At 38.0% G+C, this 27,521-nt stretch overlaps 1 protein-coding gene across 1 annotated transcript in view; it reads right to left on the reverse strand.

Annotated features, from left to right (window-relative positions):
* Tnks2 (tankyrase 2) overlaps positions 1–27,521 on the reverse strand; it is an 81,492-nt gene that overhangs the window by 49,057 nt on the left and 4,914 nt on the right. Inside the window, exons 2-7 of the mRNA XM_004632061.2 lie at positions 19,888–20,112; positions 16,264–16,359; positions 7,872–7,908; positions 7,254–7,329; positions 6,810–6,904; positions 4,512–4,578 (exon numbers count right to left, since the gene is read on the reverse strand). Of these exons, the coding sequence (XP_004632118.1) occupies positions 4,512–4,578; positions 6,810–6,904; positions 7,254–7,329; positions 7,872–7,908; positions 16,264–16,359; positions 19,888–20,112 (596 nt within the window). The remainder of the gene's footprint in view (positions 1–4,511; positions 4,579–6,809; positions 6,905–7,253; positions 7,330–7,871; positions 7,909–16,263; positions 16,360–19,887; positions 20,113–27,521) is intronic.

The raw sequence follows: 27,521 nt of genomic DNA on the forward strand, positions 1-27,521 counted from the left end.
ATATATTTATATTCTTGAATTTCACAAAAATGAAATGTAGTATTGTATATGCTTTTTAAAAAATGTATTTAGTTGTTGCAGGGTCTTACTACACAGCTCGGACTTGTGATTCTCCTGCTTTTAGCCTCCCCAGCACTAGGATTATAGGCATGTGCCAACACGCCCAGACTCTGGCCGGCTCAGCCTGCCCTAGGGGCAGGGCTGGTGTGGCATGTGGTGCTGGGGATCCAATCATGGTCCCTGCGCTCGCCTAAGCAGGGGCTTTAGTCCACTGAGTTATCTCCCTGGCCCCTTGTATCTAACTTCTTTCACACATTTTTGAGATTTATTTATATTTTACCAATGCCTCATTTTCATTGCTGAGGAACATTTTATGGTATTGATATATCACAATTTACTAGCAATCATCTTTTAATGGACAGTTGGCCAATTTCTAGTTGTATGTGTATGGCTGTGGTGAGACCCAAGGCTTTGTGTATGCTAGGCAAGAGATCTAACAATGAACTATATCCCCCAGCTATATTTCTAGTTAACTATTATGAATATACCTTTTTAATCTTTTATTTATTTTTTACTGAATACATAGCCTTTTATCTTCTTGAGGTTCAGTTTCTGTGATTTAACCATATAAGGATGAAAGGTCAGTAGGCAATCTGAAAATATTTATTACAATTATATCAATACTTAATAAAAAGACAAGACAAACACGCATTTATAGAACTGTGCGTCAAGCCAGATCCTTGCAGAGAGAACTGCTGACATGACCTCATTTATCTGTGAGAACACAAAGCCATCCTTGGTGAGACATACACATCCATGTACCTGTCCAGCATGGTTAGAACTCTACTTTCTCCCTCCATCCTGGTTTTGCAGCAACCTAATCTTTTTATTCATTTGGTACAGGATCTTGCTACACAGCTTGGGACTTGTAGTGATCCTCCTGTCTCAGGCTCCCCAGAACTGGGATCACAGGCATGCACCACCACACCCAGTTTTGATGGCTGGCATGGCATGCATTACTGGGGATCAAACCCAGGTTCTTGCACTTGCCAGGCAGGCTTAGGCTGTTGAGCTATCTCCCAGCACTATTATGAATATCCTTAAATCTCTTTATGTCCTATATGTTAGCATAGCTAATATTTAATTTTATTAGAAACTGCCAGACCATTTTCTAGAGTGGCTCTACTATTCTATACTGACACCAGCAATATTTGAGTTCTAGCTAACACCTGCTAACACGGTGTTGTCAGACTTTTAAAAATTATGTCATTTGCAAGTATTGGAGTTAAATGAACTATTGAAGTTACACTAGTTCAACCTCCTGTCAACCACAAAATCCCTTTCATAGCATAACCAACTCAATACAAACCAGCTATTTGCTCTTTTTAGGTCTGCTACCAGGGATTGAGCCTATAGCCTCACACATGGTAGGTCATCAGTCTGCCACTGAGCCACATACCCTACCAGGCAGGCGCTGGTACTTGCCCTTTTAGTATTTTCTTTTTTTTTTTTCCGGAACCAGGGATTGAACTCAGGCCCTTGAGCTTGCCAGGGAAGCGCTTATTCCACTGAGCCATCTCCCCGGCCCCTTTTTTTTTTTTTTTTTTTTTTTTTTTCCTTTTAGTATTTTCAAGGATGGGGAGCCAATTCTTGGCTAATATGGCTTTCATAGTTACCAGATAATTCCTGATATTACAAAGCTCACTGTTACATTAAGTTAAAATATGTACTTTTAACTTGCATTTGTCTTCTTTGGTACATGTTTGCTGCAGGTTTGAAGCAAGTCTAGAGCTTTTAAATTGCCCATTATTGCATTGTGAAGTATAAATTGTGATGTGACTACTTATCATACTTCACTATATGACCTGGGAATCATATGTTGGTGCTATCACTCCCTAAGTCCTGTGCTCTGGTCATGAAAAATGGTCACTGAATATTTGCTGCTAGATGAGTTTCTTCTACCTAGACTCTTCAGCAAGGGTTGCCACCTTGGTGTTATCCAGGACCTCTCCATGGATTCCAAATTCCTATCTAGTTGCCTTCTCCTGGCTTTCCTGACATTGCTACTCTGGTAACTGCCTGTATACTAACCCCAGCTAACATCCTTTCTAAGTATGGCCTCTAAGTCAGCTTTCCATTCTGTTTTGTGGTTCTGGGCAAGGGCTCTACCACTGAGCTACTTCCCAGCTCAAGTATCATGTAGTTTCAAGTGCCTGTACACCTGTCTGACATTTCTTCCCTCCCCTCCCTCCTCCCCTCCCTCCCTGTCTCGCTCTCTTTTTTTGGTGGAACCGGGGATTGAACTCAGGTCCTTGCACTTGCCAGGGAAGCGCTTATTCCACTGAGCCATCTCCCCGGCCCCTCTCTCTCTCTCTTAAAGAGAAGAATGTATCAGGGAAAATAAAGCTTCTGTCTGAGAGAGGGATAGAAGGGGACCCAAGTGGGTTCTCTCCTTTTTTGAGACAGGATCTGGGCTGGTGAGATGGCTCAGTGGTCTAAAGCATCTACTTAAAACAAGTTTAGCAAAGCACAGGGACCGCGGTTCAATCCCCCAGCACCACATGTCAGTCAGCCCCGCCCCCAGGTGGGCTGAGCTGGCCACACACACACACAAATAAATAAATAAAATAAATAAATTTTTAAAAAAAAGATTCAAAGGTCAATAATTTCTGACATTGCCAGTTAAACAGAAGACCCAATGCTATTATGGGCTACTGGACTCTTAGAATATTTTGCTGAGTTTACACACCTATATAATATTCAATAATGGAACTTAGAAAAAATGGGGTATACCGATGAATGTCCATTTTGTATCTGTGTATTCAACGTGGTTAGGATAGATACACAGTTGCATTCTCTTAATGAATAGAATGACTTGTTCTAATGGTGTTTGTAAATAGGTCTCAAGTCCGCATCTTGTATAGCAATTAACCACGAAGAAGAATATATGCAGTGTATTATTTGCTGAAACTGTACTTCCGATTTGATTTGAAACTGTCTCATTGCTGTTTATCAATCAATAAAATTTTGAAAAGAAAAAAGACAAAAAAAACACCTTATAACTACAAAAAAAACCTTATAACTACCAAAAAAAAAAAAAAATAAAAAAAATTTAAAAAAGATTCAAAACCATTACTTTAAAAAATAATTCAGGCTGACCTTGAACTCATGCCTCAGCCTTTTGAATGCTCGGACTATGTTTTTCACTCTCATCCACAAAAATATTCTAAATGTCCTGCTGAATGCAAGACTCAGTTTTTCAAGAAGCAAAAGCATTATTGCTATAAATGTACACTATTAAATCCTAATCATTAATATAATGTTGCTTCTGTGACAAAAATGTATCCCATGGTGGAATATACCCAACAAGCAAGGACAGGGGCTGAGGAAAGTACCAAAAGGGACATAGAGTAAAGGAAGTCTTGATGTGTATAAATTATACATAGAGAATATGTATACACAGAGATGGGACAGGAAGGAAGTTGTGTGGGTAATATCCTTGGATACAATTCATAGGGTTACGTATCTTCCACTCATACCAAAAGGGGTCAACATAAGAAGTCTCGTGCACCCTTGAGTCTGTTAAAACAACAGTTGCCAGCATATCACATGAAGTGAAGATCATCAAGTTAGCCTGCTCCAACCTACAAGTGTAACTGGGCAAATTCTGCAAATTTGACTGGTGGGGTTTTTTAAAAAAAATCTTCTTAAAAATTTTTATTTATTTGGTACGGGGTTTTGCTACACTGCTTAGACTCATAGTGGTCCTTCTGTCTCAGCTTCCCCAATGCAGGGATTACCGGGGCATACCACCACACCGAGTTTCAGTGGCCAGCAGGATGTAACCAGGGTTCTGGGGTTGGAGAGTACGTGGTACCAGGAATCAAACTTGAGACCTCGTGCTTGTCAGGAAGGTGCTTAGATCACCGAGCTATCTCCTCTGCCCCAACTGGTGGTTTTAACACTGTAGGATTCCATAAAAATTGTCTTATCTTTATCTGTAAACTACAGAATTACAAATCTGTCATTTATATGATTGTAATGCTACTTCACATTTAAACTATATGGTATCTCAGGGCCGGCCAGATAACTCAGTGGACTGAAGCACCTGCCTAGGTAGACACAGGGACTAGGGTTGGATCTCTGGCATGCCATGCCGGCTCTGGCCCTGGGGGCACTGAGACAGGGACTGAGACTCAGTGTGGTGGCGTGCGCCTGGAATCCCAGTGCTTGGGAGGCTGAAAACAGGAGGATCACTAAGAGTCCAATCTGTGTAGTGAGACCCTGTAGATCCTGTACTAAATACATAAAAAATAAATAAAAAGTACGTAAACTACATAGTATCTCAAATTCTGGAAGTCTGATGCTAATCAGTCAATCACCTATATTTTATGATTATGAATATTTTTCTCTATTAAGCACTTACAACACAGGAAAAAACAAAAATACCATATACTTTAAATAATTTCACACAATTCTAGGAAAAACACCAAAGGTATACAAGAACTAACCTTGACCAGAAGTTCAGTTACTTCATAATGACCATAAGAACAGGCATTGTGTAATGGCACCAGATCACTACAATGAGGAGGGAGAGAAAAAGCCTGTGTTATTATAAACTCTGTGGGCCTAGGGAAACAGACTAATGAACATTATTTAGTTTAATTAATTTAAACAGCAAATGCCTTATATGACTTAAAACAATGTACAAAAATTTTGTTCCATTCAGTTGAACACTTAAGTTGTCAAGTGTAACTCCTAAGGTTTTTCCCCCTGCATCTATCTTTTTTCCACACTGCTACTGCCACTGCCACTAAAGGGCCTATATTACTTCTTTCCTGTACTACTGAAATAGCCCCACTCCAATTTATCCACATACTTGTAGCCAAATTTTTCTAAAAGGCAAATATGATGTGGTTATCATTCTTACAACATTCTTAATTATTCTTCCTTGCTTTCTGCAAGAGACAGTTCTAATTTCACAGCACAGCATGCACAAAGATTTTCTCTGGCCTTACATGCAGTAAATTTGTCTACAGTTCCTGTATGTCTCTACACATATTCTCTGGGTGTAGGATAAATTTTCCTCTCCTCTTTAATTTGGCTCATCTTTCCAGATACAGGACAAACAGTGGCTTCTCCACGGAACATTTCTGAAATTTTATAAGGTAAGCTGCTATAGTTCTCAGGACTAAAACTTATTCACTTATAATAGAAATGGAAGAACTTCTGTAAGGGAAGGATAGTGGGACCTTCTTTTTTTTTTTTGGTGGAACCGGGGATGGAACTCAGGCCCTTGAGCTTGCCAGGAAAGTGCTTATTCCACTGAGCCATCTCCCTAGCCCTCTGGATAGTGGGACCTTAAAATCTTGACCTCTACATTTAAGCTTCACTTTCTACTTGGGGATCACTTAATAACCTCATGCACTATCACAACAGCCTCTTGCAAAAATGACAACCACCTGTGATTTAGTCTCTGTACTTCTCTGTATTGTCTTTAAAGGTTAGTAACTTTCAGGGGCCGGGGAGAGGGCTTAGTGGAATAAGTGCTTCCCTGGCAAGCGCAAGGGTCTGAGTTCAATCCCTGATTCCGCCAAAAAACAAAAAAAAAAACCCAAAACAACAATATGCAATGTATAGCCAGGGAGATGGCTTAATGGAATAAGCGCTTCCCTGGCAAGCACAAGGGCCTGAGCTCAATCCCCAGTTCCACAAAAAAAAAAAAAATTAAAAAAAAAAAAAAATAATAATAATAATAATAGTAATAATAATAATAATAATAATACATCTTGGGGCCAGGGAGATGGCTCAGTAGAATAAGCGCATGCCTGGCAAGCGGAAGGGCATGAGGTCAATCCCTGGTTCCCCCAAAATGAATAAATAAATAAATAATGTGAGGCTCAAGGTTAGTAACTTTCTACTATACATGTACCATTTTTTAATACATGGTTCTTTCTGTATTTGCCTTGGCCCCAATTTCATTCCTGACTATCTAGTAGATATCACTGGAGTTTCTATCCTATTTAAAATGAAGAGTTCTAAAAGTGAACTCAATGTTTTCTCTCAATTTTCCTTCTTGTACTTCAATATGTATATTATTAGGTCTCACTCAGCTTTAGGAGTTGAAAGATTTCTTTGAATCCTTTTTTTTTAAGCCCAGAATTGCAAAATATTTCATCTACTCTTAAATTGTAAAATTGGTTGCGTCTACACCTTCACTTTTGTTTTTCTCTGCCTCTACTATTGAAGTGCTATATGTGTGAACCCTTACAATGTTGACTTTCCTAACTGCTCTTTTTGCCTCTAGTGACCTCCTTCTCCAGTTGACCCTATACTGCTCCGGAATGCACACCTGTTCTGAGTTTTTCTTTTTGTAATGCTGAAATCAAACCCAGTGCCTCCCAGATACTAGGCAAATGCTCTACCACCAAACAATGGTTCGAGGCCAAGATGTGCTGCCCCTTCCACTTCAGCACCCTCACTTATACCAACTCTCCTGCAGTGATTTCTTGCTTTCTAGAACTGGTGTCTATTATTATGATCCAGGTGAAGTATTCTTAAGGATTTCTGAATCATTCCACTCATCACTGACTGCCCCTTTCTGGGAACTATTGTAGTACTCTTATTTATCACTTGGCTCTTAGAGACACCTTCATGATTTAGCAGATATTTTTTTATGCACTACCAAGTGTAATGCATGAGTGGTAGGATTAAGATGAATGAATGTTAATGCTGCGTAGTAAAAAAAAAAATACGCTTCTTACAAGGCTACTAATTTGTTTCTAGAATTGTAACACTTAAATGCTTACCCTTTATCTTTAGCATGGACATCAGCTCCATGCTGCAGTAACAGCTGTACAATCTTTACTCTGTTGTATCCTGCTGCCAAATGCAATGGAGTTGACTGAAATATTAATCACATAAATTAATGAAATTCACATAATGGCAAAGGTGTGTAAAAAGAAAGAAACCCAAATACAGAGTCAGAAAATACAATTATAACTTCACTGTCTAACATGTAGTTTTCAATTTGGTCCTTAAAAAATCTAATATACACTGAAGAATGCATAAAAGTTTTAAATTCACTATTGTACACTGTATGCATACAACTAAATGCCTATGATCTTTAAATTTTTACTAATTTTAAGCATCTGTATTACTACTTAAAACACAAGAACTCTTTTCAAATAAAGCTTAGTAAAATAAATGCATCTATTAGGAGGAAAACACAAACATTATCCCCAAAATATTACCTTTCTACCATCACTTGCATGGCAGTTGACATTTAATGGTGTAAGTAGCGCCATCATTTTTTCCTCATTGCCACTCCTACAACAGCAAAAGCTGTATTAGTAACTTTTATCCTTTATTATATATCCTACTGGAGACATACACTGCCTCCATTAAGACAGATTCATTCACTTTTTTTTTTTTCCTGTATTTAGGACAGGGTCTACAGGGTCTTACTACATAGATTGGACTCTTAGTGACCCTCCTGTTTTCAGCTTCCCAAGTGCTGTGCCCCGGGGGCAGGGCTGGCACAGCACACCCAGGATCAAACCCTAGCCACTGTGCTCTGCCTAAGCAGGCGCTTTAGTCCACTGAGCTATCAGGCTGGCCCCACATTCACTTTTATACTTATTGGGTTTTATTTTGGAGTAGGTGTGTGTTTTGAAAGATAGTCTTTCTTTATAGTTCAGGCTGAACTCACACTGTTGACCAAGCGGGCCTTGAACAGTTGGTAATCTTTTTGCCTCAGCCTTTCAAATGCTGAGATTATAGGCTCATGCCACCACACCTAGCTTATACTTATTGTAAAAAGTATTTTAATGGCCATGCTTTCACAGTACAATTATACCATTAGTACACACCTGGCACTTTCCAAGAGTTCATCTTTCTTGTATTCACCTGTGAATCAAGAAATGAGCAGAAATTAAAACAAAACAAACTCAATGGCATTTTATGCAAAAAGATGCCAGGTAAACGATACTTAACAGGCATTTACTTTTTTTTTTTTTGGTGGAACCGGGGATTGAACTCAGGTCCTTGCACTTGCCAGGGAAGCGCTTACTCCACTGAGCCATCTCCCTGGCCTCTTATTTTTATTTTTAGAAGGAAAAAACCAAATAAAGAACAAAAAAAACACAGTAATAGTAAAAATACATGATTTCAAAATAGAATGATACAAAATTAACAACCGCTGTTATTTTGTTACCTTCAACAAAGTTGCTCAGATTATCAGATGTAACAATGCAAGATCAACAAACTAAGTAATTTTTTAGAGAACTTTATGTGAGATTGCTTGACAGTTTTAATCATGGTGCAGTTTTCTTTGAAAGTCATGCTGTTGTTTAGGTAATAAGAAATATTAAGTAACTGGCTTTAGATTTTGTAATTTTTTTTCCTTCAGTTCCTGCTAGGTTTTGTATTCTAGTAGTCAGTGTATTTTCAGTGAAATGTAAAAATATTCCCGTTCTCTTTGACCAGTATTAATTTCTGAGGATCTTACTGCTTGTCACTTGAATCCTAGAGCTGTGATACATCTCTTCATTATAAGCAACATTTGATTTTTTAAAGTGTGTAGACCATCTCTTCATATTTTCAATATGTAATTGTATATATTTGCCTTTTGAAAACAGTCTGGCCATAATCTTGATGCATACTTCTAATTCATGTACCAGCACATGTGACCTTTGTGAACAGAAACTTGCAGGTGTAATCTGTGTCTACTTGTAACTCTGGTCATATACTGCTTATATCTGTGGATTCAAGTTACTGAAGTGAATACCAATAAAAAGAAAACCTAGAAATAAAAACCCTAAAAAACTAAAGATTAACTGCTCCTTCCAATAAATTACTAGAAATAAATGGTGAATTATCTTAGATACCTTGTATTTCCCTTCCTTTTTTCCTTTCCCTCATCCCAGTTGTTCTTTCCCTTTAAACATATAACAATGAAACTGAGTTTCAAACAAGCTATGAGGACAGTTATAAGAGTTGATGCACTGTGTACTGTCTTCTTCCTAGTGATTATTCAAAGCAGAAGATATATGTGACAGCATACAACTTTTTTTTTTTATTTAGTACAGGGTCTACAGGGTTCTACTACATAGATCAGACTCATAGTGATCCACCTGTTTTCAGCCTCCCAAGCACTGGGATTACAAGCAGGCATCACCACACCCAATATCAATCGCCATCTCAACGTACCCTGAGGGCTGGGCCGGCACAGCATGACAGGGGCTCAAACCCTGGCTGCTGTGCTCTGCCTAAGCAGACACTTTAGTCTGCTGAGCTATCTGGCTGGTCCGATGATTTCTTTTGATGTGCAAAAACTTTAATAGTGTGAGATCCCAGTTAATTCTTTTAAGTATATCCCATGCAGTTTGGGTTTTGTTCATGAACTCTCTGTCTACTCCTATGTCTGGAGGTTTCTACCTACTTTCTCTTCCAGTAGATTTAATGTTTCTGGTTTAATATTTAAATCTTTAATCCATTTTTACTTTAGTTTAGTGCATGATGATAAACATGGGTCTAGTTTTAGTTTCTGGCATGTGGAAAGCCAGTTTTCTACCACCATTTATTAAAGAGACTATCTTCCAGTGAACATGTTTGGCCCCTTTGTCAAAGATAAGGTGGCTGAGTGTGTTTGTAGTTGTGCCTGCATCTTCTAATCTGTTCCACTGATCCTCAGGTCTTCTTCTTTTTTTTTTTTGGTACCATGCTGATTTTATCACAGTAGCTTTGTATTATAATTTTAAGTCAGGGATTGTGTTACTTTCTGTTGCCCAGGATTTGCTATTCTAGGTCTTTTCTGGTTCCAAATGAGTTTTAGGAATGTGTTCTCTACATTTTTTGTAAGGTATACTAATGGTATTTTGATGGGAATTGCATTAAATCTTTAACAAGTATTTAATACAGATAAATCTGTGAATAAATTTTTAATAAATGGAAAGTGGTTAATCAACAGAATATGTAAGCTAAAAGTGCTTATGTGAAGAATGCTTCTGTTATGGAAATGGAAAAAGAATGATTCAAGTCTAATTAATGGAGTGCTTGTTTTGTTTTTTGGTAGTAGTAGGGACTAAATACAAGGCCTTCACACTGAGCTATATCCCCAGCCCTTTTTACTTTTTTGGATACAGGATTTCACCAATTCACCAAGTTCCCAAGTTGTGTTTAAACTTGCAATCCTCTTGCCTTGATCTCTTAGAATTCTGGGATTACAGGCATGTGTTACCAGGTTAGGGTATAATGAAGTATTAGATTAATACTATATAAAAGCAATATGCAGACAAAAACAAAGTCCAGAAGGAACTAAATAAACCAACATATTAAACAAGTCTGTCTTGGGTGGTAGACTATTGGTAAACTCTTCCCTTTTTTCTTAAAATTTCCTAAAGTGAGTAACTAATAAAAAACTATTCATAATTTCACTAAAAACCAAAATAAGAGGTTATGGATGTAGTTTAATACTTCGATGGAGACTCAACACATGAGGCCCTAGGTTCATTTTTTTTTTTAATTTTTAAAAAAATCTTTTGTTATTTATTTGGTACAGGGTCTTGCTATATGCAGCTTGGACTCCTAGTGATCCTCCTGTCTCAGCCTCCCCTCTGCTGGGATTACACGCATATACTACCATGCCCAGTTTCAGGGGCCAACATGGCATGCCTTGGGATTCTGAGGCAGGCATAGCATTTGGTACCAGGGATCTAATCTGGGTCCCTGTGCTTGCCAGACAGGCGCTTAGACCACCCAACTTTTTCCCCAGCCCTAGGTTTTAATCCCTGGCAGCAAAATAGTACAAATAAAACCAAAGAAACAAAGCCCCATATCCTAATACTAAGAAAAAAATTCCACTGCATCACTTAGACATGACCATTAAAACTATTATGAATCACAAAATTTTTTCAACATTAAGACTCTTTTAAGCCAGGTGTGCTAGTGCATACCAATAATCAGAGTACTCAAGAGGCTAAGGCAGGAGGATTACTCTGTTTGAAGCCAGCCTTGGCTATGTTAGTGAGTTGAAGGCAACCTGAGTGAGATCCTGTCTCAAAAAAAACAAAAACAAAAAACTTTTAGTTAATGCTATTTTAAATATGCACAAATATAAAAAAGATTAATTATAAATTCTTTATGCCAATAACATAAATGAATACAAAACTATCTTATGAGAATTTTATTTTTTCCCTTTAAGTTTTTCCTGTTTTTTTTAAAATCAGTGTATGTTTGCAATACCTACACTGGGGGATTAGTACATGCTGGAAGTACTATTATTATCCATCCTTCCACTCTCAGTCTGTGTGCATTTTTGTGGTTAACATGTCTCTTGGTTGGCAAGTTAAGATCATTTATATTATTGAAACAAATATACTAACTCTTTGTCATTGTATTATTTTTCTAGTGCTTGATTCCTTTGTTTACTTTCACAGTGAAATTTATTTATTTATTTATTTAATCCCCCCCCCCCAATGAAATTTATTCTTCTGTTTTGGTTCTTGGATTTTGTTGCCCTTCTTTTTTGTTTTGGATTCTTATTTTTGTTTTGTTTGAGACAGGGTCTTGTTCTGTAGTTCAGACTGGCCTTGAATTCACTATGTAGCCCAGGTTGCCCTTGGACTTGTGGCAATCCTCCAGTCTCAACCACCCAAGTGCTGAGATTATAGGCATGCCCCACCACATTTGGCTCTGTAAGTACTTTCTACAGTATTAGTTTAGTGGCCATGAATTTCTTTAGTTTATCATGAAAGGTCTGTACCGCTGTGTCAATTTTGAAGGACAATTTTACAGCACAGTAATCTAGGTTAGCAAATACTTTTTTTTAGGTCCTGAAAAACTTTTAAACTCTCCTGGCTTTTAAAGTTTGTGTTGCAAAATCTGCTCTTATTCTGATGAGCTCTATCCTCAAAGGTAACCTGGCCCACTTCTCTAACAGCTTTTAGTGTGCTCTTTTGATTTTTTGGAATTTTTATTATAAAGTGTTGTGCCTGTTTTGAGATTCTAAAAACATACTTCTGTGGATATCTGTCTCAGTGATTTTCCTGCCACTGAACTCAAAACCTAAAACCCATAATTTGAAGAGCAGATTTTGGTTCACAATTCTAGTCCGTGTTTAGAGAGCTCCAAAGCAGTAATAGGATAGTAGAGGGGCATGGAAGAAGGAAAGATCCTCACGCCATGGCAGTCAGGAAGCACAGGGCAAACGGAGGAACTGGGGACCTGAATACCTCTTTCCAGGCCAAACAGTGACCCATCTCCAACCAGGCCTCACTTGCTAAAAGCACATTTAGCTATTGAACTGATCAATGGATGAACCACTAATGAGTATAGTGTACCCATGATTCAACTCCCTTCCTCACATGAGAATTTGGGGGAAAATTCTAGATCTAAACCATAACAGTATCCATCTCACTGCCTCGACTTGGGAAATTTCCTGCCATAATTTCAGTGAACAAACTTTTTGTACTATTAGTCTCCACTTATGCCCTTCCCTCAAGTCCAATGATCCATAAGTTTATTCTTTTAGACGCATCTAAGAGCTCTTGGATAATCTTTTGACTGCCTCTATTCTAATTACTACTGAGTAATGTTCTAGCATGTCAATCTTGTCCTCAAGTCCTGATATTTTGTGACTGATCTTGCCTACTTGCTTTCTGATTAAGTTTATTTCTAGGACTTCTGCTTAATTTCTTTTCATTACCTCTTTTTTTCTTTTCTTATACCAGGGATCCAACTCAGGATCTTGGCACTTGCCAGGTAGGCACTTACCCTGCTAAGCTATCTCCTCCCACCCCGCCTAACCTCTAATTTGCTACTTGTGTGCTCTTTCATATCCTGCATTGCCTTTCTTACTTCATTCAGCTGCTTATTTGTATATTCTTTAAGCTTCCTGATTATTTTAGTTATCTATTCATTCAGCTCTTTATGTCTTGATTTTTTTCTACTATTTCAAGTATTAGTCTTACGGGTTTTTTGCCTAGAAATTCATCTACTTCTGTGAGATTAGATTTGGGAGTCCTGTTACTGTTTTCTCATGATCATTGTGTTTTTCAGTGAAGACTGTAGATAATTTGGGGTAGAAAGCTCCACACCATAGATGAGATATGTTTAATGGATTTCGCCCTGTGATGTACCCTTGGCTTTGGGATGATTCAGTGTGAAGGTACCAACTTTACTTATTTCAGATTACTAGGATCAGTTCCTACCTCTGCACTGTCAAGAGAGAAATGCCAATAATATTAATGCCCAAAGAGCCAATCAGGGGCTGGGGATATAGTTCAATGGCACAAGTGTCTGCCTGAGATATGCAAGGTCCAGAGTACAATTGCTGATACCAACAAAACAAAACAATCCACAAAGAGCTAATCATGTATCAACTTATAATACCAAATTTGTTTTAAAAGTTTTCAACTCTTTCAATAACTCAGGAAGAGGAGCCGGGAGATGGCTCAGTGGAATGAACGCTTCCCTGGCAAGCACAAGTGCCTGAGTTCTATCCCCGGTTCTGCAAAAAAAAAAAAAAAACAAAAACAAAAACAAAAAAAAAACCTCAGGAAGACATAGGAATAGCAATGATGAACAATGAGAACAAGCTGAGAGTTAGGAAGAGTGAAAGCTAGAAAAGAGAAGCCAAAAAAAAAAAAAAAGAAAAAGAAAAAAACTCTTTTTTTACTTTTTCAACTGGGGATCATAAATTATCTCTGAGCAGTCTGTCATTGTTGCTGTGTTCAGACCACCAACCATACTAAACAATCTCTAGTGTTCTCAGGAACCATGAAGTAGAGTTGGAGCCACTCTCTCTGTTGTCTCAAGGTTAGAGTTTCTGCCTGTATTTCCACCACATCTCCACAGAAAGTTTCCTCTCTAGGGCTCCCAGGCTATGTGCCTGCCACAGCCTTTATACAAGCTTCTACTCTTTCTTTCTCTCCAATCAGTGGCACACTCAGCTCCCCATCTTGCTCCTGCCCATGATCTCAGAAGCATCCAGGGGTCATGAACTCCATTTTGGAGTTCTTTGTTCAACTCCAATACTTGCATATGCCAGGTGCCTTGCTCAAAAGTCAGAGCCAGGAGTGATGTAAACTCTCCACATCCCCTGTCTTTAGCACATCTGTCTCTGCCTAAGTCCCTAGAGTCTCTCTTTAGGTCACAGTCACTTCACACCTTTGGAGATGCAAGCTTGAGTCTGGGATGTCTGAGTCAGTGACTGATTTTTAGTTCTGCCTACTTCACTCTGCTTTTCTCCACTTCTCTGAAGCTCTTCATCCCACCTGGGATCAGGGATATCCTCTCTGGCATTAATATGTCAGTTTCTGGGTCCCTGCATCCCACAGGACTGCTACTAGGACAGGTCTGTCCTGCAGTTTGTGGTGGCTAATGCAAACACTAAGCTGGCTTTCACCTCCAGAGGTTTCTACACTTGGAGTATTTTGGGCCTTCTACAGATCTGAGCTGAGGTAGAATCTCTTGGTAGCTTCCCTTATTTCAGTATTTCAGCTGTTTCCTTACGTTATATTCCTGTGAGGAGGGTTTTGCTACTTCCCTGAATAGTCACAAAACTTAACCTGTATGAGTGCCTTAGAATAACAGGAATGCTGTTTCCTCTACATTGCCAAGACAGAATCTCCAAAAAGTTTTAAATTAACAAAGATTTGATAAAAAAACAGCCAAATTGCTACCTATAATTTGAACTGTATGAACTGTGTGATTGCTGACACTTCGTACCCCACGACTTCTTAAAAAGGTGTAAGTATGGAATAGCTTAGAATAGTGAAAGTGGGAACAACCACTGAATTAACTGACAGTTGTAATAGTAGCTCATAGATCCAAAAGCCTTTTCAGAGACTAGTCTTAACTGCCTCAGCAATGCTACTATAATCTTTGCAAAGTCTAAAGTCCAAGCACAAAGGTAGACAGCAGAACTCCTTAGGCTTTCACCTTTCAAGGAACTGAGGTTTGTTGTTTTTGTTTTTTTTTTTTAGTTTGCTTGTTTCTTCTGGTGGAACTGGTAATTGGACCAAAGGTCTCTCTTATGCTAGGCACTGTCTTACTATTGAGCTTTTTTTGTTTTAATTCTGAAACAAGAGTCTTGCTAAGTTTCCCAGGCTGGACTGATATTTAAGATCTTCTTGCCTCAGGACGCAAGAGGGTGGCTGAAATTAGATCAAGGTACCATATCCAGCTGGATTTTCCTTTTCAGATTAGACCTTGAGTCTACTGGTCATTACATAGTAGCTAGTAATTTAATAAGTGAATTGCTTAAACAGAAGGCACACTGACAGTGGAAAAAACACATGAAGTACATACAATTTTAATTTTCTTTTTGGTATTAGTGATTGAATTTGGAACCTTCCTTGTGCTTCCCAGGCAGGCATTTATGCTGTGTTTTCCTTGGCCCAGTACAATTTTAAAAAGCTTGGTAGTCTAAATTTTAGAGCTTTACACAGTAATAGATTACAAAGGCATGAATATATTATGGCAATAACTACCATTATTCATGGTATTAGAATAAGTACATCAGATTTCACTTTTTTTTCTGTTCTAACATATAAGTACAGGGTCTCACTATCCATCTTGGACTTGTAGTAACCCTCCTGTTTTTAGCCTCCCCTACACTGGGATTACAGACATGTGCCACCAACTCCAGTCTTGGTGGCTGGCTCAGTATGCCAGGGGTGGGGCCAGCATGGCATGTGGTGTCAGGGATAAAAACCCAGCTATCTCGTGGGCCCAGATTTCACTGTTTTAAAGATGATCACTGAAAAGAATGATTACTGCTTATATTACAAATTATTTTAAAAGTTATGCTTATAGAAATAGACTTAAGCTATCTGAAAAATTTAGGGAAATTGTAAAATATCCTCAATATATGATAGCACACACAATTATCTATCATGCTCTGCCCTAAACAAGGCAACAATGACAAAATTAAAGATGAACTTGAAAAGAAAGTTTTATCTTTTTTTAAAGTTGTACCTTTTTTTTTTTCTTTTGGCGGAATCGGGGATTCAACTCAGGCCCTTGAGCTTGCCAGGGAAATGCTTATTCCACTCAGCCATTTCCCCGGCCCCTAGAGTTGTACCTTTTTAAAAGAAGCATCAAATATCAACTGTCTAGATGTAGAAAACAAAAGCAACTGAATTGATACTATTTAAAAACTCTAATTGAAGTCACTAACTCCAGGAGGCAGACAGCCTATCTACAAAGACTGTTCTTTATATTCTTCGTGGAAATATCAAAGAGGTCATACAGACTTACCAGTCAGCACTGCTTTGGCAGATGGGTCTGCTAAATCCAATGCTGTCCTTCCATCTGTATTCCGGATGGCTGGCTCTGCTCCATGTTGTAAGAGCACTGCAAAATAACAATACACTTTTTACAATGGTTATGAAGACAACATGATTGTGGTAAATCATTTTCTTAAAAGTTCCGGTCAAGAAGTTATTTAAAGACCTTCAGGGGCCAGGGAGATGGCTCAGTGGAATAAGCGCTTCCCTCGCAAGCAAAAGGGCCTGAGTTCAATACCCGGTTCCCCCAAAAAAAAAAAAAAAAAAGACTTTTATAGCCTAATAGTAAAGTAAATGTTATTTTAAATTTAAGAATGTATAAAATGTTCTATGATTTAATGTACTAAAAGCACATTTAATAAGATTTTCAATTCAATGTGAGATTTTCCTGTTATTTAAATAGCTAGTGACAAGGGACTGAAGACAGATACAAAATACATTACAAAAGGCCAAGTTTGCCTGAAAGCTTTTCTTATTCTAAAGGAACAATGGCCATACAAGACAGACTGTTCTATTCTAATAGAAATAAAGTGTCTACAACCCTAGAAAGCCCAGGAACAGAGATTTATAGGATTAAAAAGTCTTATAAAACCATCAATCATCACCCTATTCATCAGAAAACTGAGTAACTGGCAGCAGGTAGTTGTTCAGATATGTCCATTTGTGACACCATAAGGCACTGCACTTTAACAGCAAAATAGAATAGCCTGAGCAGAGTAGGTATTCACTGAAACCAACAAATTATTCCTTACAAGGACATCTTTTCTTAAGAAAAAAAAACTTTAACTAGAGATATACAGATAGGAATTAACAGTTGAGTAGTTAGTACACGAGGTTAAACACATTGAATTTTGAGTTAAAATTAAACGCTCTCTCTAGGGTTAACAAACCCCCAAATCAAAAATGTTTAAATGGCTTGGGAGCCACCCAGGAGATCAGTAAAGTACTCTTCTGTGTATGTCAGCGAGGTGGGGTTTAGAGGTCCATCTGGACCCTCATTCCTTCCTCTCTGGTGCTCTTTTCATACTCAGCTTCTGAGCTACAATAAGCAGCTTTGCTTCACCACACCCTTTTTGCATGCTGTCAGTGGATCATGGAATGAAATCTCTAAATTGTGAGCCACATAAGCTATTTCTCCCCTTCTTTCTTCCCTCATTTCCTTTTGTAGTATTGGGCATTGAACCCAGGGACTGACTCCAGGGCCTTTACTCTTAGCTACATCTCTAGTCCTTTTTATCTTTTATTTCAAGATAGGGTCTTGCCAATTGGCTAAACTACCCAGGCTGGTCTCCAATTTATGATTCTCTTTCTCTAGCCTCTCAGAGTGTTGGGATTATAGGTACATGCACCACACCCAGCTAACCATTTCCTCCTCAAAATCAAAAACAATACAAAAAAATCCTCAAATTGGTACACTGTAAACCAAGGCACACAAAAGGGGAAGCCTTTATTATGCTCTATATCTATTTCATAAAGACATATAGCATATTCTAGTCATGAATAAGAAGCTTTAGAAAAACAGGCAAATATATAAAGGATGCTCAGCTCTTATTCTATTTCTATCTATAATATGCTGTTCAACAGAAATAAAATGTAAGCCATAGTCATATTTGTAATTTAAAATTTGTTAGTAGATACATTAATGGGGCCGAGGAGATGGCTCAGTAGAATAAGTGCTTGCCTGGCAAGCGCAAGGGTCTGAGTTTAATCCCCGGTTCTGGAAAAAACAAAAAATCAGTAGATACGTTAAAAAGGAATAGTTTAATTGTAACATATTTTATTGAATCCAAAATATCAAAAAAACAATAAATTCACATTTTAATCAATATAAAATATTAAGTTGGTTCTCATTCTCTTTTCTGCATGTCATTGAAATAGGTTATGAATTTTCCCCTTATAACACTTTAATTCAGTCTAGTCACACTGCATATCTTTAGCTACTATAGTGGATGGCGTAGGTCTGTAGCAGTATTTAGAAAACTACATCATATTAAAATTATCATATTATTAAAACTATCTGTCTGAGACTCTTGATACACCAAGGATGGGCAGAATAACACATAGAAAAAGAGCATTTGGCAGCAGTAACTAGGGAATACATTTTGTATTTTTTAAATAACTAAGGTGGTAACTTTAATATAAATACTGAATTGGGACCTGGGGAGAAGGTAGCTGATTTAAGCCTGGTAGAGTCCTTGGCCTTTTCTCAGTTCTCAATCCTTACTTTCTACCTTCAAGGATTTCAATTTTTCTGTTGTACATCAGGTGAAAAATAGAGTTAAGACAATACTGAGTTCAAAAATCCCTGATTCTGTTTAGCTCAGCAAAGTAAATACTAAGTTAATAAAAACTCTGTCTTCTCATATACAATTTGTCAGTGTTTACCTGTTAAAAAAAAATCCTCTCTTGTTAAGCTCAAGTATTTTTAAATTACATTTTTCCACTAAATGCTTTATTTCTCTTACCATTTTAAAGCTCTAACAACCTCAGGTTATCCTTATTTCTCATTTGGGTTATTTTATAGCTTTGTAAGTAGTTTCCCTGATGTGGCCCATCTTATCCAGACTTCTACCAGATTACTCTAAAATATACTACTCTCATGAAGCTATTCCTCTCTTCAAATAAGTTTCAGTATTATACTGCCTACATAGCATATCAAGGTCCTATGTAGCATATCAACCTAAAATTCAAGGCTTTTTATAAAGAAATCCCTATCCACTTTTAAAACGTTTCTTTTGTTTGAAAGACTAGAAAAACTGCAGCAAGTTGGGCCTTGAGGGTTTGTGGTTTTTGTTTTTCTTTTAATTTACACACTGAGGGTTTGTCTTTGAGATAGGGTTTTACTGCAATTCAGGCTGGCCTTGAACTCACTCTGTAATCCAGGCTGGCCTCAAACTTGGAGTAATCCTCCTTCATCAGCCTCCCCAGTGCTGGAATTTCAGGTACATGCTACCATGTCCTATAAGCCTTCAGATTTGAATTCTGCCAAGTCTCTGCACTAATCAATATCCTCTGTTGGGAGCTGGAAAATCAAAGGTGCATAGGCAGGACTAGGCCTCAGTGCCTAAAGCAAACAAGCTACCTCAGTCCTGAGATAAACATCCTGTCTGGTTAAGGTCGGCCAATAGTTGCTAGGCAACCTTGTGTCATGTGTTACTAACTTTCCAAAGATTTTGTGGGTTGGGTTCCTTTTGCCAACCAGGCAAACCAGCCACTGCCTAGCCCAGCTTTTGTCTCCTTGTTTTCTTCTCATTCCTGCCCCATTTCTCACCAGGCAGAACTGATCACACTGAGACCAACAGATCCCTACAATCCTCTAACACTCAATGTTAATTTCTATCACGTTCTTCCTTGGTTTTTTGTGTATATTATCCTTCAAAAGAATGTAATATTCTAGAGAATAGAAACTTTTAAACTCTATTCTCCAAAAAAATTTAAATACTACACACACAAAGACATAGTGGTTAGATTACATTTGAAGTGTTCTTAAACATTTAAATTCAGTCAGGCAGAATTTGCTATTAACAAATTAATTCAATTTAGAATCAAAATAGTTACAATTAATGGCAAATTTTGGAGAAAAAAAAAGTCTTACCAATGCAAACATCAATCTTCCCTTTTATTGCAGCTTCATGGAGAGGTGTATAATTCCAATTATCTCGAGCATTTGGGTCTGCACCATGTTGTAAAAGAAGATTGACTACTTCAGCATGACCAAAAGAACATGCATTATGAAGAGGAATAAGCCCCCCATCATCTCGTGCTTGGACATTTGCACCATTCTGAAGTAAATATTCAACTACATCTTTTCGCCCAAAACCTAGAATAAAACAAATTGTCACATTTCAGTTTGTAAAAATAAATAAAATCAGTAAACACAATCCATGTTGCAAAGTTTGAATATGAAAAACTGAATAATCTAAGAATTGTGGAAAAGCTGCAAATATATCAGTAATAAATCTTAACAGAGACAAAGGATTTTGCTACTCAATAGCCTGTAGAAGTTTACTGCCTTAATTGTTGCTACTAACCTCAAAGAAAGAATACAAATCAAATAATCAAAAGCTCAAAGTTCTAATATTTTCTACTATACAACATTTCTTTTTTCTTTTTTTGGCAGAACCGGGAATTGAACTCAGGCCCTTGCGCTTGCCAGGGAAATGCTTATTCACTAAGCCATCTCTCTGGCCCCACAATATTTCTAATTGTACAAAGTTCTCCATGTTTAGTGTATACATATTTTCAGATGTTCAAAGTATGTATGTTAAATATGTAAATCATCCCTTTATAAAGAAATACATTTTATCTTATTTTTGCTAGAATAACTTTCCTACATTTATTTCATAAAATGATCTCACTATAGTGAATGACTATGAGACAGCAAAAAGCAAGACTGGGTTACACTTTATATTATATGTAGGGGAGAAAAGAGATGACTCCTGCCAGTGCATCCTAAAATCCCAACAACTGGGAGACTGAGGCAGGAGGATTGCTGTGAGTGAGGCCACCCTGAGCTACACAGTGAGCTGAACTTTAAGGTGAACTGCATGACAAGGCACTGTCTCAAAAAGTGGTGAATCTAAAAATATGAAATGTCTTCCAAGAAGCTCCTACTTCAGCCACTTGAACAACACAAGCAACTCTTTTTCTACATCAAAGGCCTCTTTTCGATACCAACATTCCACAATTCTGCTAGTGACCCCAAACAAAAGTCTAGTAACTCAATTATTTTGGTTGAGTACCAATATGGATTTAATTTGTCATTTTCATATATTAGTATTTTTTTACAGCCAACTATGAAATGAAAAGGACTTCATACATACATTGAAGCAAATAGAAAGATACATATTTATGTTGAGGAACTGGGAAAGAACTTACTCTTCTGACATTTCTCCAAAATATTCTTGGGAATGTTCATGGGAATGGATGAAAATGCAATGGGACAGTCTTTTTAGGCTAACAAGAAATTGATTACAAATAGTTGGAGAGATTAAGTGAGGTTTTTCTTAGTGGGACATAGTATTTGTTTTTTACAGATTCTTTAGTCACAAAGAGAAGTATTTATGTTTTTCTTCTCAAAAAATTCATAATTTAAGAGGAAAACACTGCAATCTAAGCAGAATGCAAAAGCAAATCATTCCTAACTAGAAGTAAGACGTATATGCTAGAGTAGGCAGATGTCAGATGAGGAAGAATCCTGGACTTTGTCCCACAGATTAGTGTTTTTTGGATAATAAATGTCAATGAAATCTTATTTATGATTCCAATATATGTTCATGTCACAGTTTGTGCTATCTTATTTTAAGATGACCCCCAAAATATTTCTGTGCTTTTGATCTAACTTCTACAACAGTTTGAAAAATTTTGCATCAGTAGTCAGTACTAAGATTTGTTTAGGGCTGTAGCTCCATTACCTTTGTTTTTTTAAAAAAATATCTCCTTGAAGGCTTAGGTGGATAAATGGCTGAAATAAATGTGAACAGGTAGGAGCTGAACAAATTTTTAAGATTTTGGACTGTTATTGCCATAGTCCATGTGATAAATGAGGGACAAATTTCAGGCTGATGTAGCAGCTAGATTGGTTATATTTACATACTTCATGTGAACATATAGATTAATATTCACATGGTAAAAAGGGTCTCCTGTGAAGCCTTCCTGCTACTCCTGTTCCCAGCCTCCCAGTTCACTTCCTTAGTGTCAGTTTTTGCACATATTTTTAAAGTGTATGTATGGATATATACCTTTTAATTTTTAAAAAGATATTGTTTATATTTTCCTTTTAGGAAATCTAGCAATATACTAAATCTAGCAAAGTACTAGCACGTATTTTTGTTATTTGAAAATATCAAAATTTGGGCTGGCCAGAGAGCTCAGCAGATTAAAGCCCCTGCTTAGGCAGAGCACAGGGACTGGGGTTTGATCCGTGCCATGCCGTGCAGGCCCCACCCCTGGGGCATGCTGAGATAGTGACTGACACTGGGTATGGTAGTGCATGCCTGTAATCCCAGCGCTTGGGAGGCTGAAAACAGGAGAATCACTATGAGTCCTATCTGTGTAGTAAGATCCTGTAGATCCTGTACTAAATACATTAAAAAAAACAAACGAATGAATGAACGAACGAAAGAATCAAAATTTAACTATTTCCATTCTCAGAGACAGTTCATTTCCAATTGTTTACTACTGCACACACTGTTGCAAGAAGTAACTAGAGAACTGGAAAAGAAAAATTGACAAGATCTAGTGACTAATTTGTGAAAGGATAAAAGAGTTATATCTCTGGTATTAGAATAAAACAGGTTTTATGTGATAAAATTTGGTTTTGGAAAACTTAATTTGAAGTACTTATGAGACAAATCCCAAGTTGTAGGTTCTGTGGATCCTAAATTTAGGAAGCTGCTCATGACCACAAAGAAGGCTTTTGGGGCCTAAGTGCCTGCTTAAGGAAGCACAGGGACCCAGGTTCGAACCCCAGCACCACATGCCTCCTGGACACAAAGACCAGACATGGTGGCTCATGCCTGTAATCTCAGCGCTAAGGAGTCTGAAAACAGGAGGAGCGGTATGAGTCCTACCAGCATAGTGAGACCCTGTACCAAACACATTAAAAAAAAAAAAAAAAAAAAGACAGCTTTTGAAACTATGCAAAATATAAAGACTCAGTTTCTATCAGTTTTGTTGTTCAGTCCTTCTTGAGAACCTTGCACTGCAGGCCTTTGCTCACATCAGGATCTTTGCTACCCTTTCTCCACTGGTCCCTTACACTTTCTATTAGAACATTCTTCACAGTATGTAAACCTGTTCTAAAATTTTTCCTTTTATAGAAAGTACTCTCCCTGAATTTCTATCCCCATTTTGAAGTCTTCTGCATAATCCAATCTGTAAGGACTGTCTCTCATTCACTATTCTTCCAAACTTAATGGACTTCTTCCTTGTAACTGCTTTCCACAAGGTCACACTACAATTTTCACATTACTAAATCCAAAGAGAGCCGGGGAGATGGCTCAGAGGAATAAGCGTTCCCTGGCAAGCACAAGGGCCTGAGTTCTATCCCTGGTTCCAAAAAAAATTAAATAAATCCAAAGAACATGTCTGACTAGCCATCTCAGAACCATTTGACAACTGATTATTCCTTCCTTCCTGAAAAACTTTATAGAGAGATTCCACAACACCAGACAGTCCTGGTTTTTCTTCTTGTCTCATTCATTCATTTAGCAAATAATCAGGAAATATCACCACAAGCCAGACACTTTTCTGGGAGACAGGTGACAATGAACAAACCCATTCCTTGTTTTTCAGCAATTTCTCTTTCATGGTGATGCAGACAAGCAATATTTTGTTTTAGGTATGTTAGGAAGTGATGAGCAAAACAAAAAAATCAGGGCTACATGTTGTGAAGGGAACTATAAAGTTGAATATTGATTGCAGTTAGTCACTATAGGTCATGCTAGGATGGTGAGACATACTCAAAGGTTTCAAAGAGATGACAGTGAATTAGGCCTTAGTGGGTGGAGCATACTAAGGGGTAGAAGTTGAGCAGGACCAGATAAGGGCACAGGATTTGAGAAGGATTCTTTTCATTTTCTTTTTGGCTGGCTCAGGCTGCCTTAAGGGTGGATCTATCTGGTGCAGCATGTGGAGCTGGGGATTGAACCATGGGCCCCTGAGCCTGACTGGGTTTGCCCAGGCAGGCGCTTTAACCAACTGAGCTAATGTGCAAGCCCTCAAAACTTAAGAAGGATTCTTTTTCTTTTTTTGGCTAGCTCAGCTTGCCTTCAGTGAGGGTCTGGTGCGGCATGTGGAGCTGGGGACTGAACTGCAGTCCCCTGTACCTGACTGAGTTTGCCCAAGCAGGCACTTTGAACAACTGAGCTAACCCGCAAGCCCCCAGGAGCACAGGATTTGAGTATCAATGTAAGAACTCTAGCTTCTTTTATTCTGAGCAAATGGAGAGTCACTACAGGGATCTAATATTATTAGATATTATTCTCTGGCTACTGCTGCATTAACCTTAGCAGTCTATGAGTAGACATATGTAAGAATTCACAGTGGCTTGGACCATAATCTGGTAGCACTTGCCAACATAATGATAAATGATAAGTTCCAAAACTGTATGGGTACAGCTAGCAGTTTCCCTATGGCCTGGATATAGGGTGAGGGTAAGGGTGAGAAATAGCAAGAACATCTAACACTAAGCAAAAAATCATGGGTCACCCCAAGGGTTTTGGCCTGAGTAATGGAGTTCAGCTGTCATCAACTGAGATGGGGTGGGAAAGTTGCAGATGATTCTGGCAAAGGATGAGTTCAAGTTTTGGACATACCTCTAAGAACAGAACTAAATGCAAAAGCCAAAAAGGAAAATTTCAGTGAGGTTGAATCATTTGTGATTAGCCCAACTTCAGTCTTTAATACTACTTGGGGACTGCTGATTGTATGTAAAGCATTCAGCACCTACCTAGAGGAAATGCTTTTTAGAAAGCACTCCCAAAATCAGAAGAATAAAAGAATCAATAATAATAATAATAAAAGTAAACAGTCCTTACCCTTTGTACCCACTTCTGAAAGAAGTATTACTGCTTCTTCCATGGTAAAAAGCACTACAGTAATAAAAAGTGACTCACAGGTTGAATTGCTCCCACTCCCACCAAAAGGAGAGTTCAGTTGGCAAAGAAATAGTTGAAGTAGAAAATCTAGTTGTTGTAAGAGATGGTATCAACTGTGAAGATACCTGTTGTAAAGGACTGGTGATTTGAATTAAGGTGAAGTAGTAGCCCTTTGCCAAACATTACTGGAAAGAGATCACGCTGGAGATTATTGAAACTGCAGCTTCAGCTGAGGAGCTATGAATAAAATGATTATATAGGTATACAAACACTTTAAGACACAGATGTCTTCTATGCTAATGATGCTGTATCATAATGGTTCTGCACATAATTAGGATGTCAAAAACTCATCTGGAGATGGACAGCAGAGATAAGCATGTTTTCAAAGTCAGGTTATTTATTTATTTTTGTGGTACCGGGGATTGAACTCTGGAACTTCCGCTTGCCAGGCAGGTGCTTAGGCCACTGAGCTATCTCCCCAGCCCTCAAAGTCAGGTAGTAAGGGGTATAACACATGAGTGGAGGTGATCTGCTATGCCAAGACAGCATTGAGATTTTTTCAATGCTTGAAGTCACATCTTGGCACTAAAGGAAAAACCTAAGAGCTAGAATGTAGCTATTTCAAATTGAAAAACAAAAACAAAAACTCCATTTTTGGCAGTGTGGTAAAACATTCAGATCTAAGATGCAACTCAAACTTCTTTACAGGTTATCTATGAAGAAATCTTCAGTTTTAAGGTCTCAAGAATAGTTCAAGACATACTGGCTAACTAGCCATTTCTTGAAGAAAAAACAGCTTTACACAGCATTATAGCTTATATCTAGATGTCCCCTCAAAGCCTCATATGGTCATAAGTGGGTTTTGGAGGTGGATGGATTTTAGGTGTGTCATGCTCAGAGTAATGGTGTAATGCTGTGATTAAGGGTGGCCCATCCTGGGTACGAGTGCCATCTTCTCTAAAGGTAGGTAGCCTGGATGGAATATATTGAACAGAAAGAGGGCTGCTGCTTGTCTCCTGCTCGCCTGGCAATGCCCCTCTGCTATGCCACCTTACCTTTGAGCCAGCCAGTTCTGACTGAAACCTGTACAAACTGAGTCAAAATAAACCTTGGATATTTTGTCTCAGCAACATAAAAGTAACTAATACACAGTATATTTGGATCATGCTCTTACTGGTAGCAGAACATGGACAGGTATTATGCCAATTTCCATACCACACAAGGCAATAAGAGGCCATGTACATATTATGGTTTATGATTACAGGACACCCATTTGCAAACACTGCTCTATGTGTGAAAATCATGATCAAGTTACATATATACACCAAATATGAATCTAATATAAAGTATTGACAATAAAGCAAAAAAGGCCTATTTAGAAAGGATATCTGTACATCCATCAAGAGGAAATTTTGTATAAATATTTCAATACTAAATTTTTGCAACATCATGAGATTCATGAGTTACCTCTATAACTACAAGTGGTGCTCAAAATGGTAGCCATTAGCTTATTAGCATGGTGAACTAAAGTGTGTACACATTTCTAGGACAAACTCTATTTTATTAAAATAAAGTATTCAAGGGAGAGGACTTCATCCATCTCAATTTGGGACAGATACACTATCTAACTAGACACATGATGGTAGAAGAAACTTGGAAAAGGATGTCATGGCCTTTAGGGGGATGAAACTTGACAATCGAGTGGAAGAATATTAAAGAGTTCTGTAAACTAGTTGTCTAGGCCCAGAGGAACTGAGATCAAAAGCAGAGCTAAAGACCTTTGTAATATATTGGGAGATAAAGTAAGTCAAGGATTCTAAATTCTTAGGCCATCTTTTTTTTTTTTTTTAAATTTTGAGGTATTCTGTTGATATAAGATTAACTGTAGTCAAAGGCAAAGAATATGGACATATCTGCTGCCTCACTCCTAACTACAATGCTGTCTTACACACAAAGATGGAAACGGTATTAAAAGCTTTTTACAGGTCTTCAACAGAATGCTTTTTGGAAAGAGTGTGACTATCAATCATAAAAAATATATTTTTAGTAGCTGACCTTTTGAAACCTTGAATTGGGGGAATCCCTTACTTTTTGTGCCAGTCATATGATGAATGACCTGTTGTAGAGAGGCTGGAAAGTTATCACTTCTGTGAGGGTGAAGCAAGGCTGTCTGAGAACAAAGAGCACCCCACATGCTGCTTCAGTCCAAGGAGCACCAAGGCAGTCACAACCTAAGTAATCAGTTGCTAGGCAAAGCTGTGTCACATGATACCAACTTTGTCAATTGTACAAATAAATACCCCTGTGGTAGTTGAGCAGGTCTCTTCCTCCCATTGGGAGACAGATGGCTCCACCTGAACTCAGTTTTTGTCTCTTATCTATTTTTCCCATCCTCTTGCTATCCTTCCCCTGAAACATCAAGAGTCACATAGGATTTAGCAACGTGTTAAGTCAGAACAGTCCAACCTATGCAGAAACCCCCTCTACAACTCTGAAAGTTGACAGCCAAGGCATTGCTTTCAGCTACTTCTTCAGCTCAACAGATTGTTAAAATTCGTCCACTTGCAACTTTTGTCCTACAGTTAGGGCACATTTAAGGAATAACTGACTTGTAGACATATTACAAGAA

This window comes from Octodon degus, unplaced genomic scaffold, assembly GCF_000260255.1.
Source record: "Octodon degus isolate 3935 unplaced genomic scaffold, OctDeg1.0 scaffold00046, whole genome shotgun sequence".
NCBI classification, from domain to species: domain Eukaryota; kingdom Metazoa; phylum Chordata; class Mammalia; order Rodentia; family Octodontidae; genus Octodon; species Octodon degus.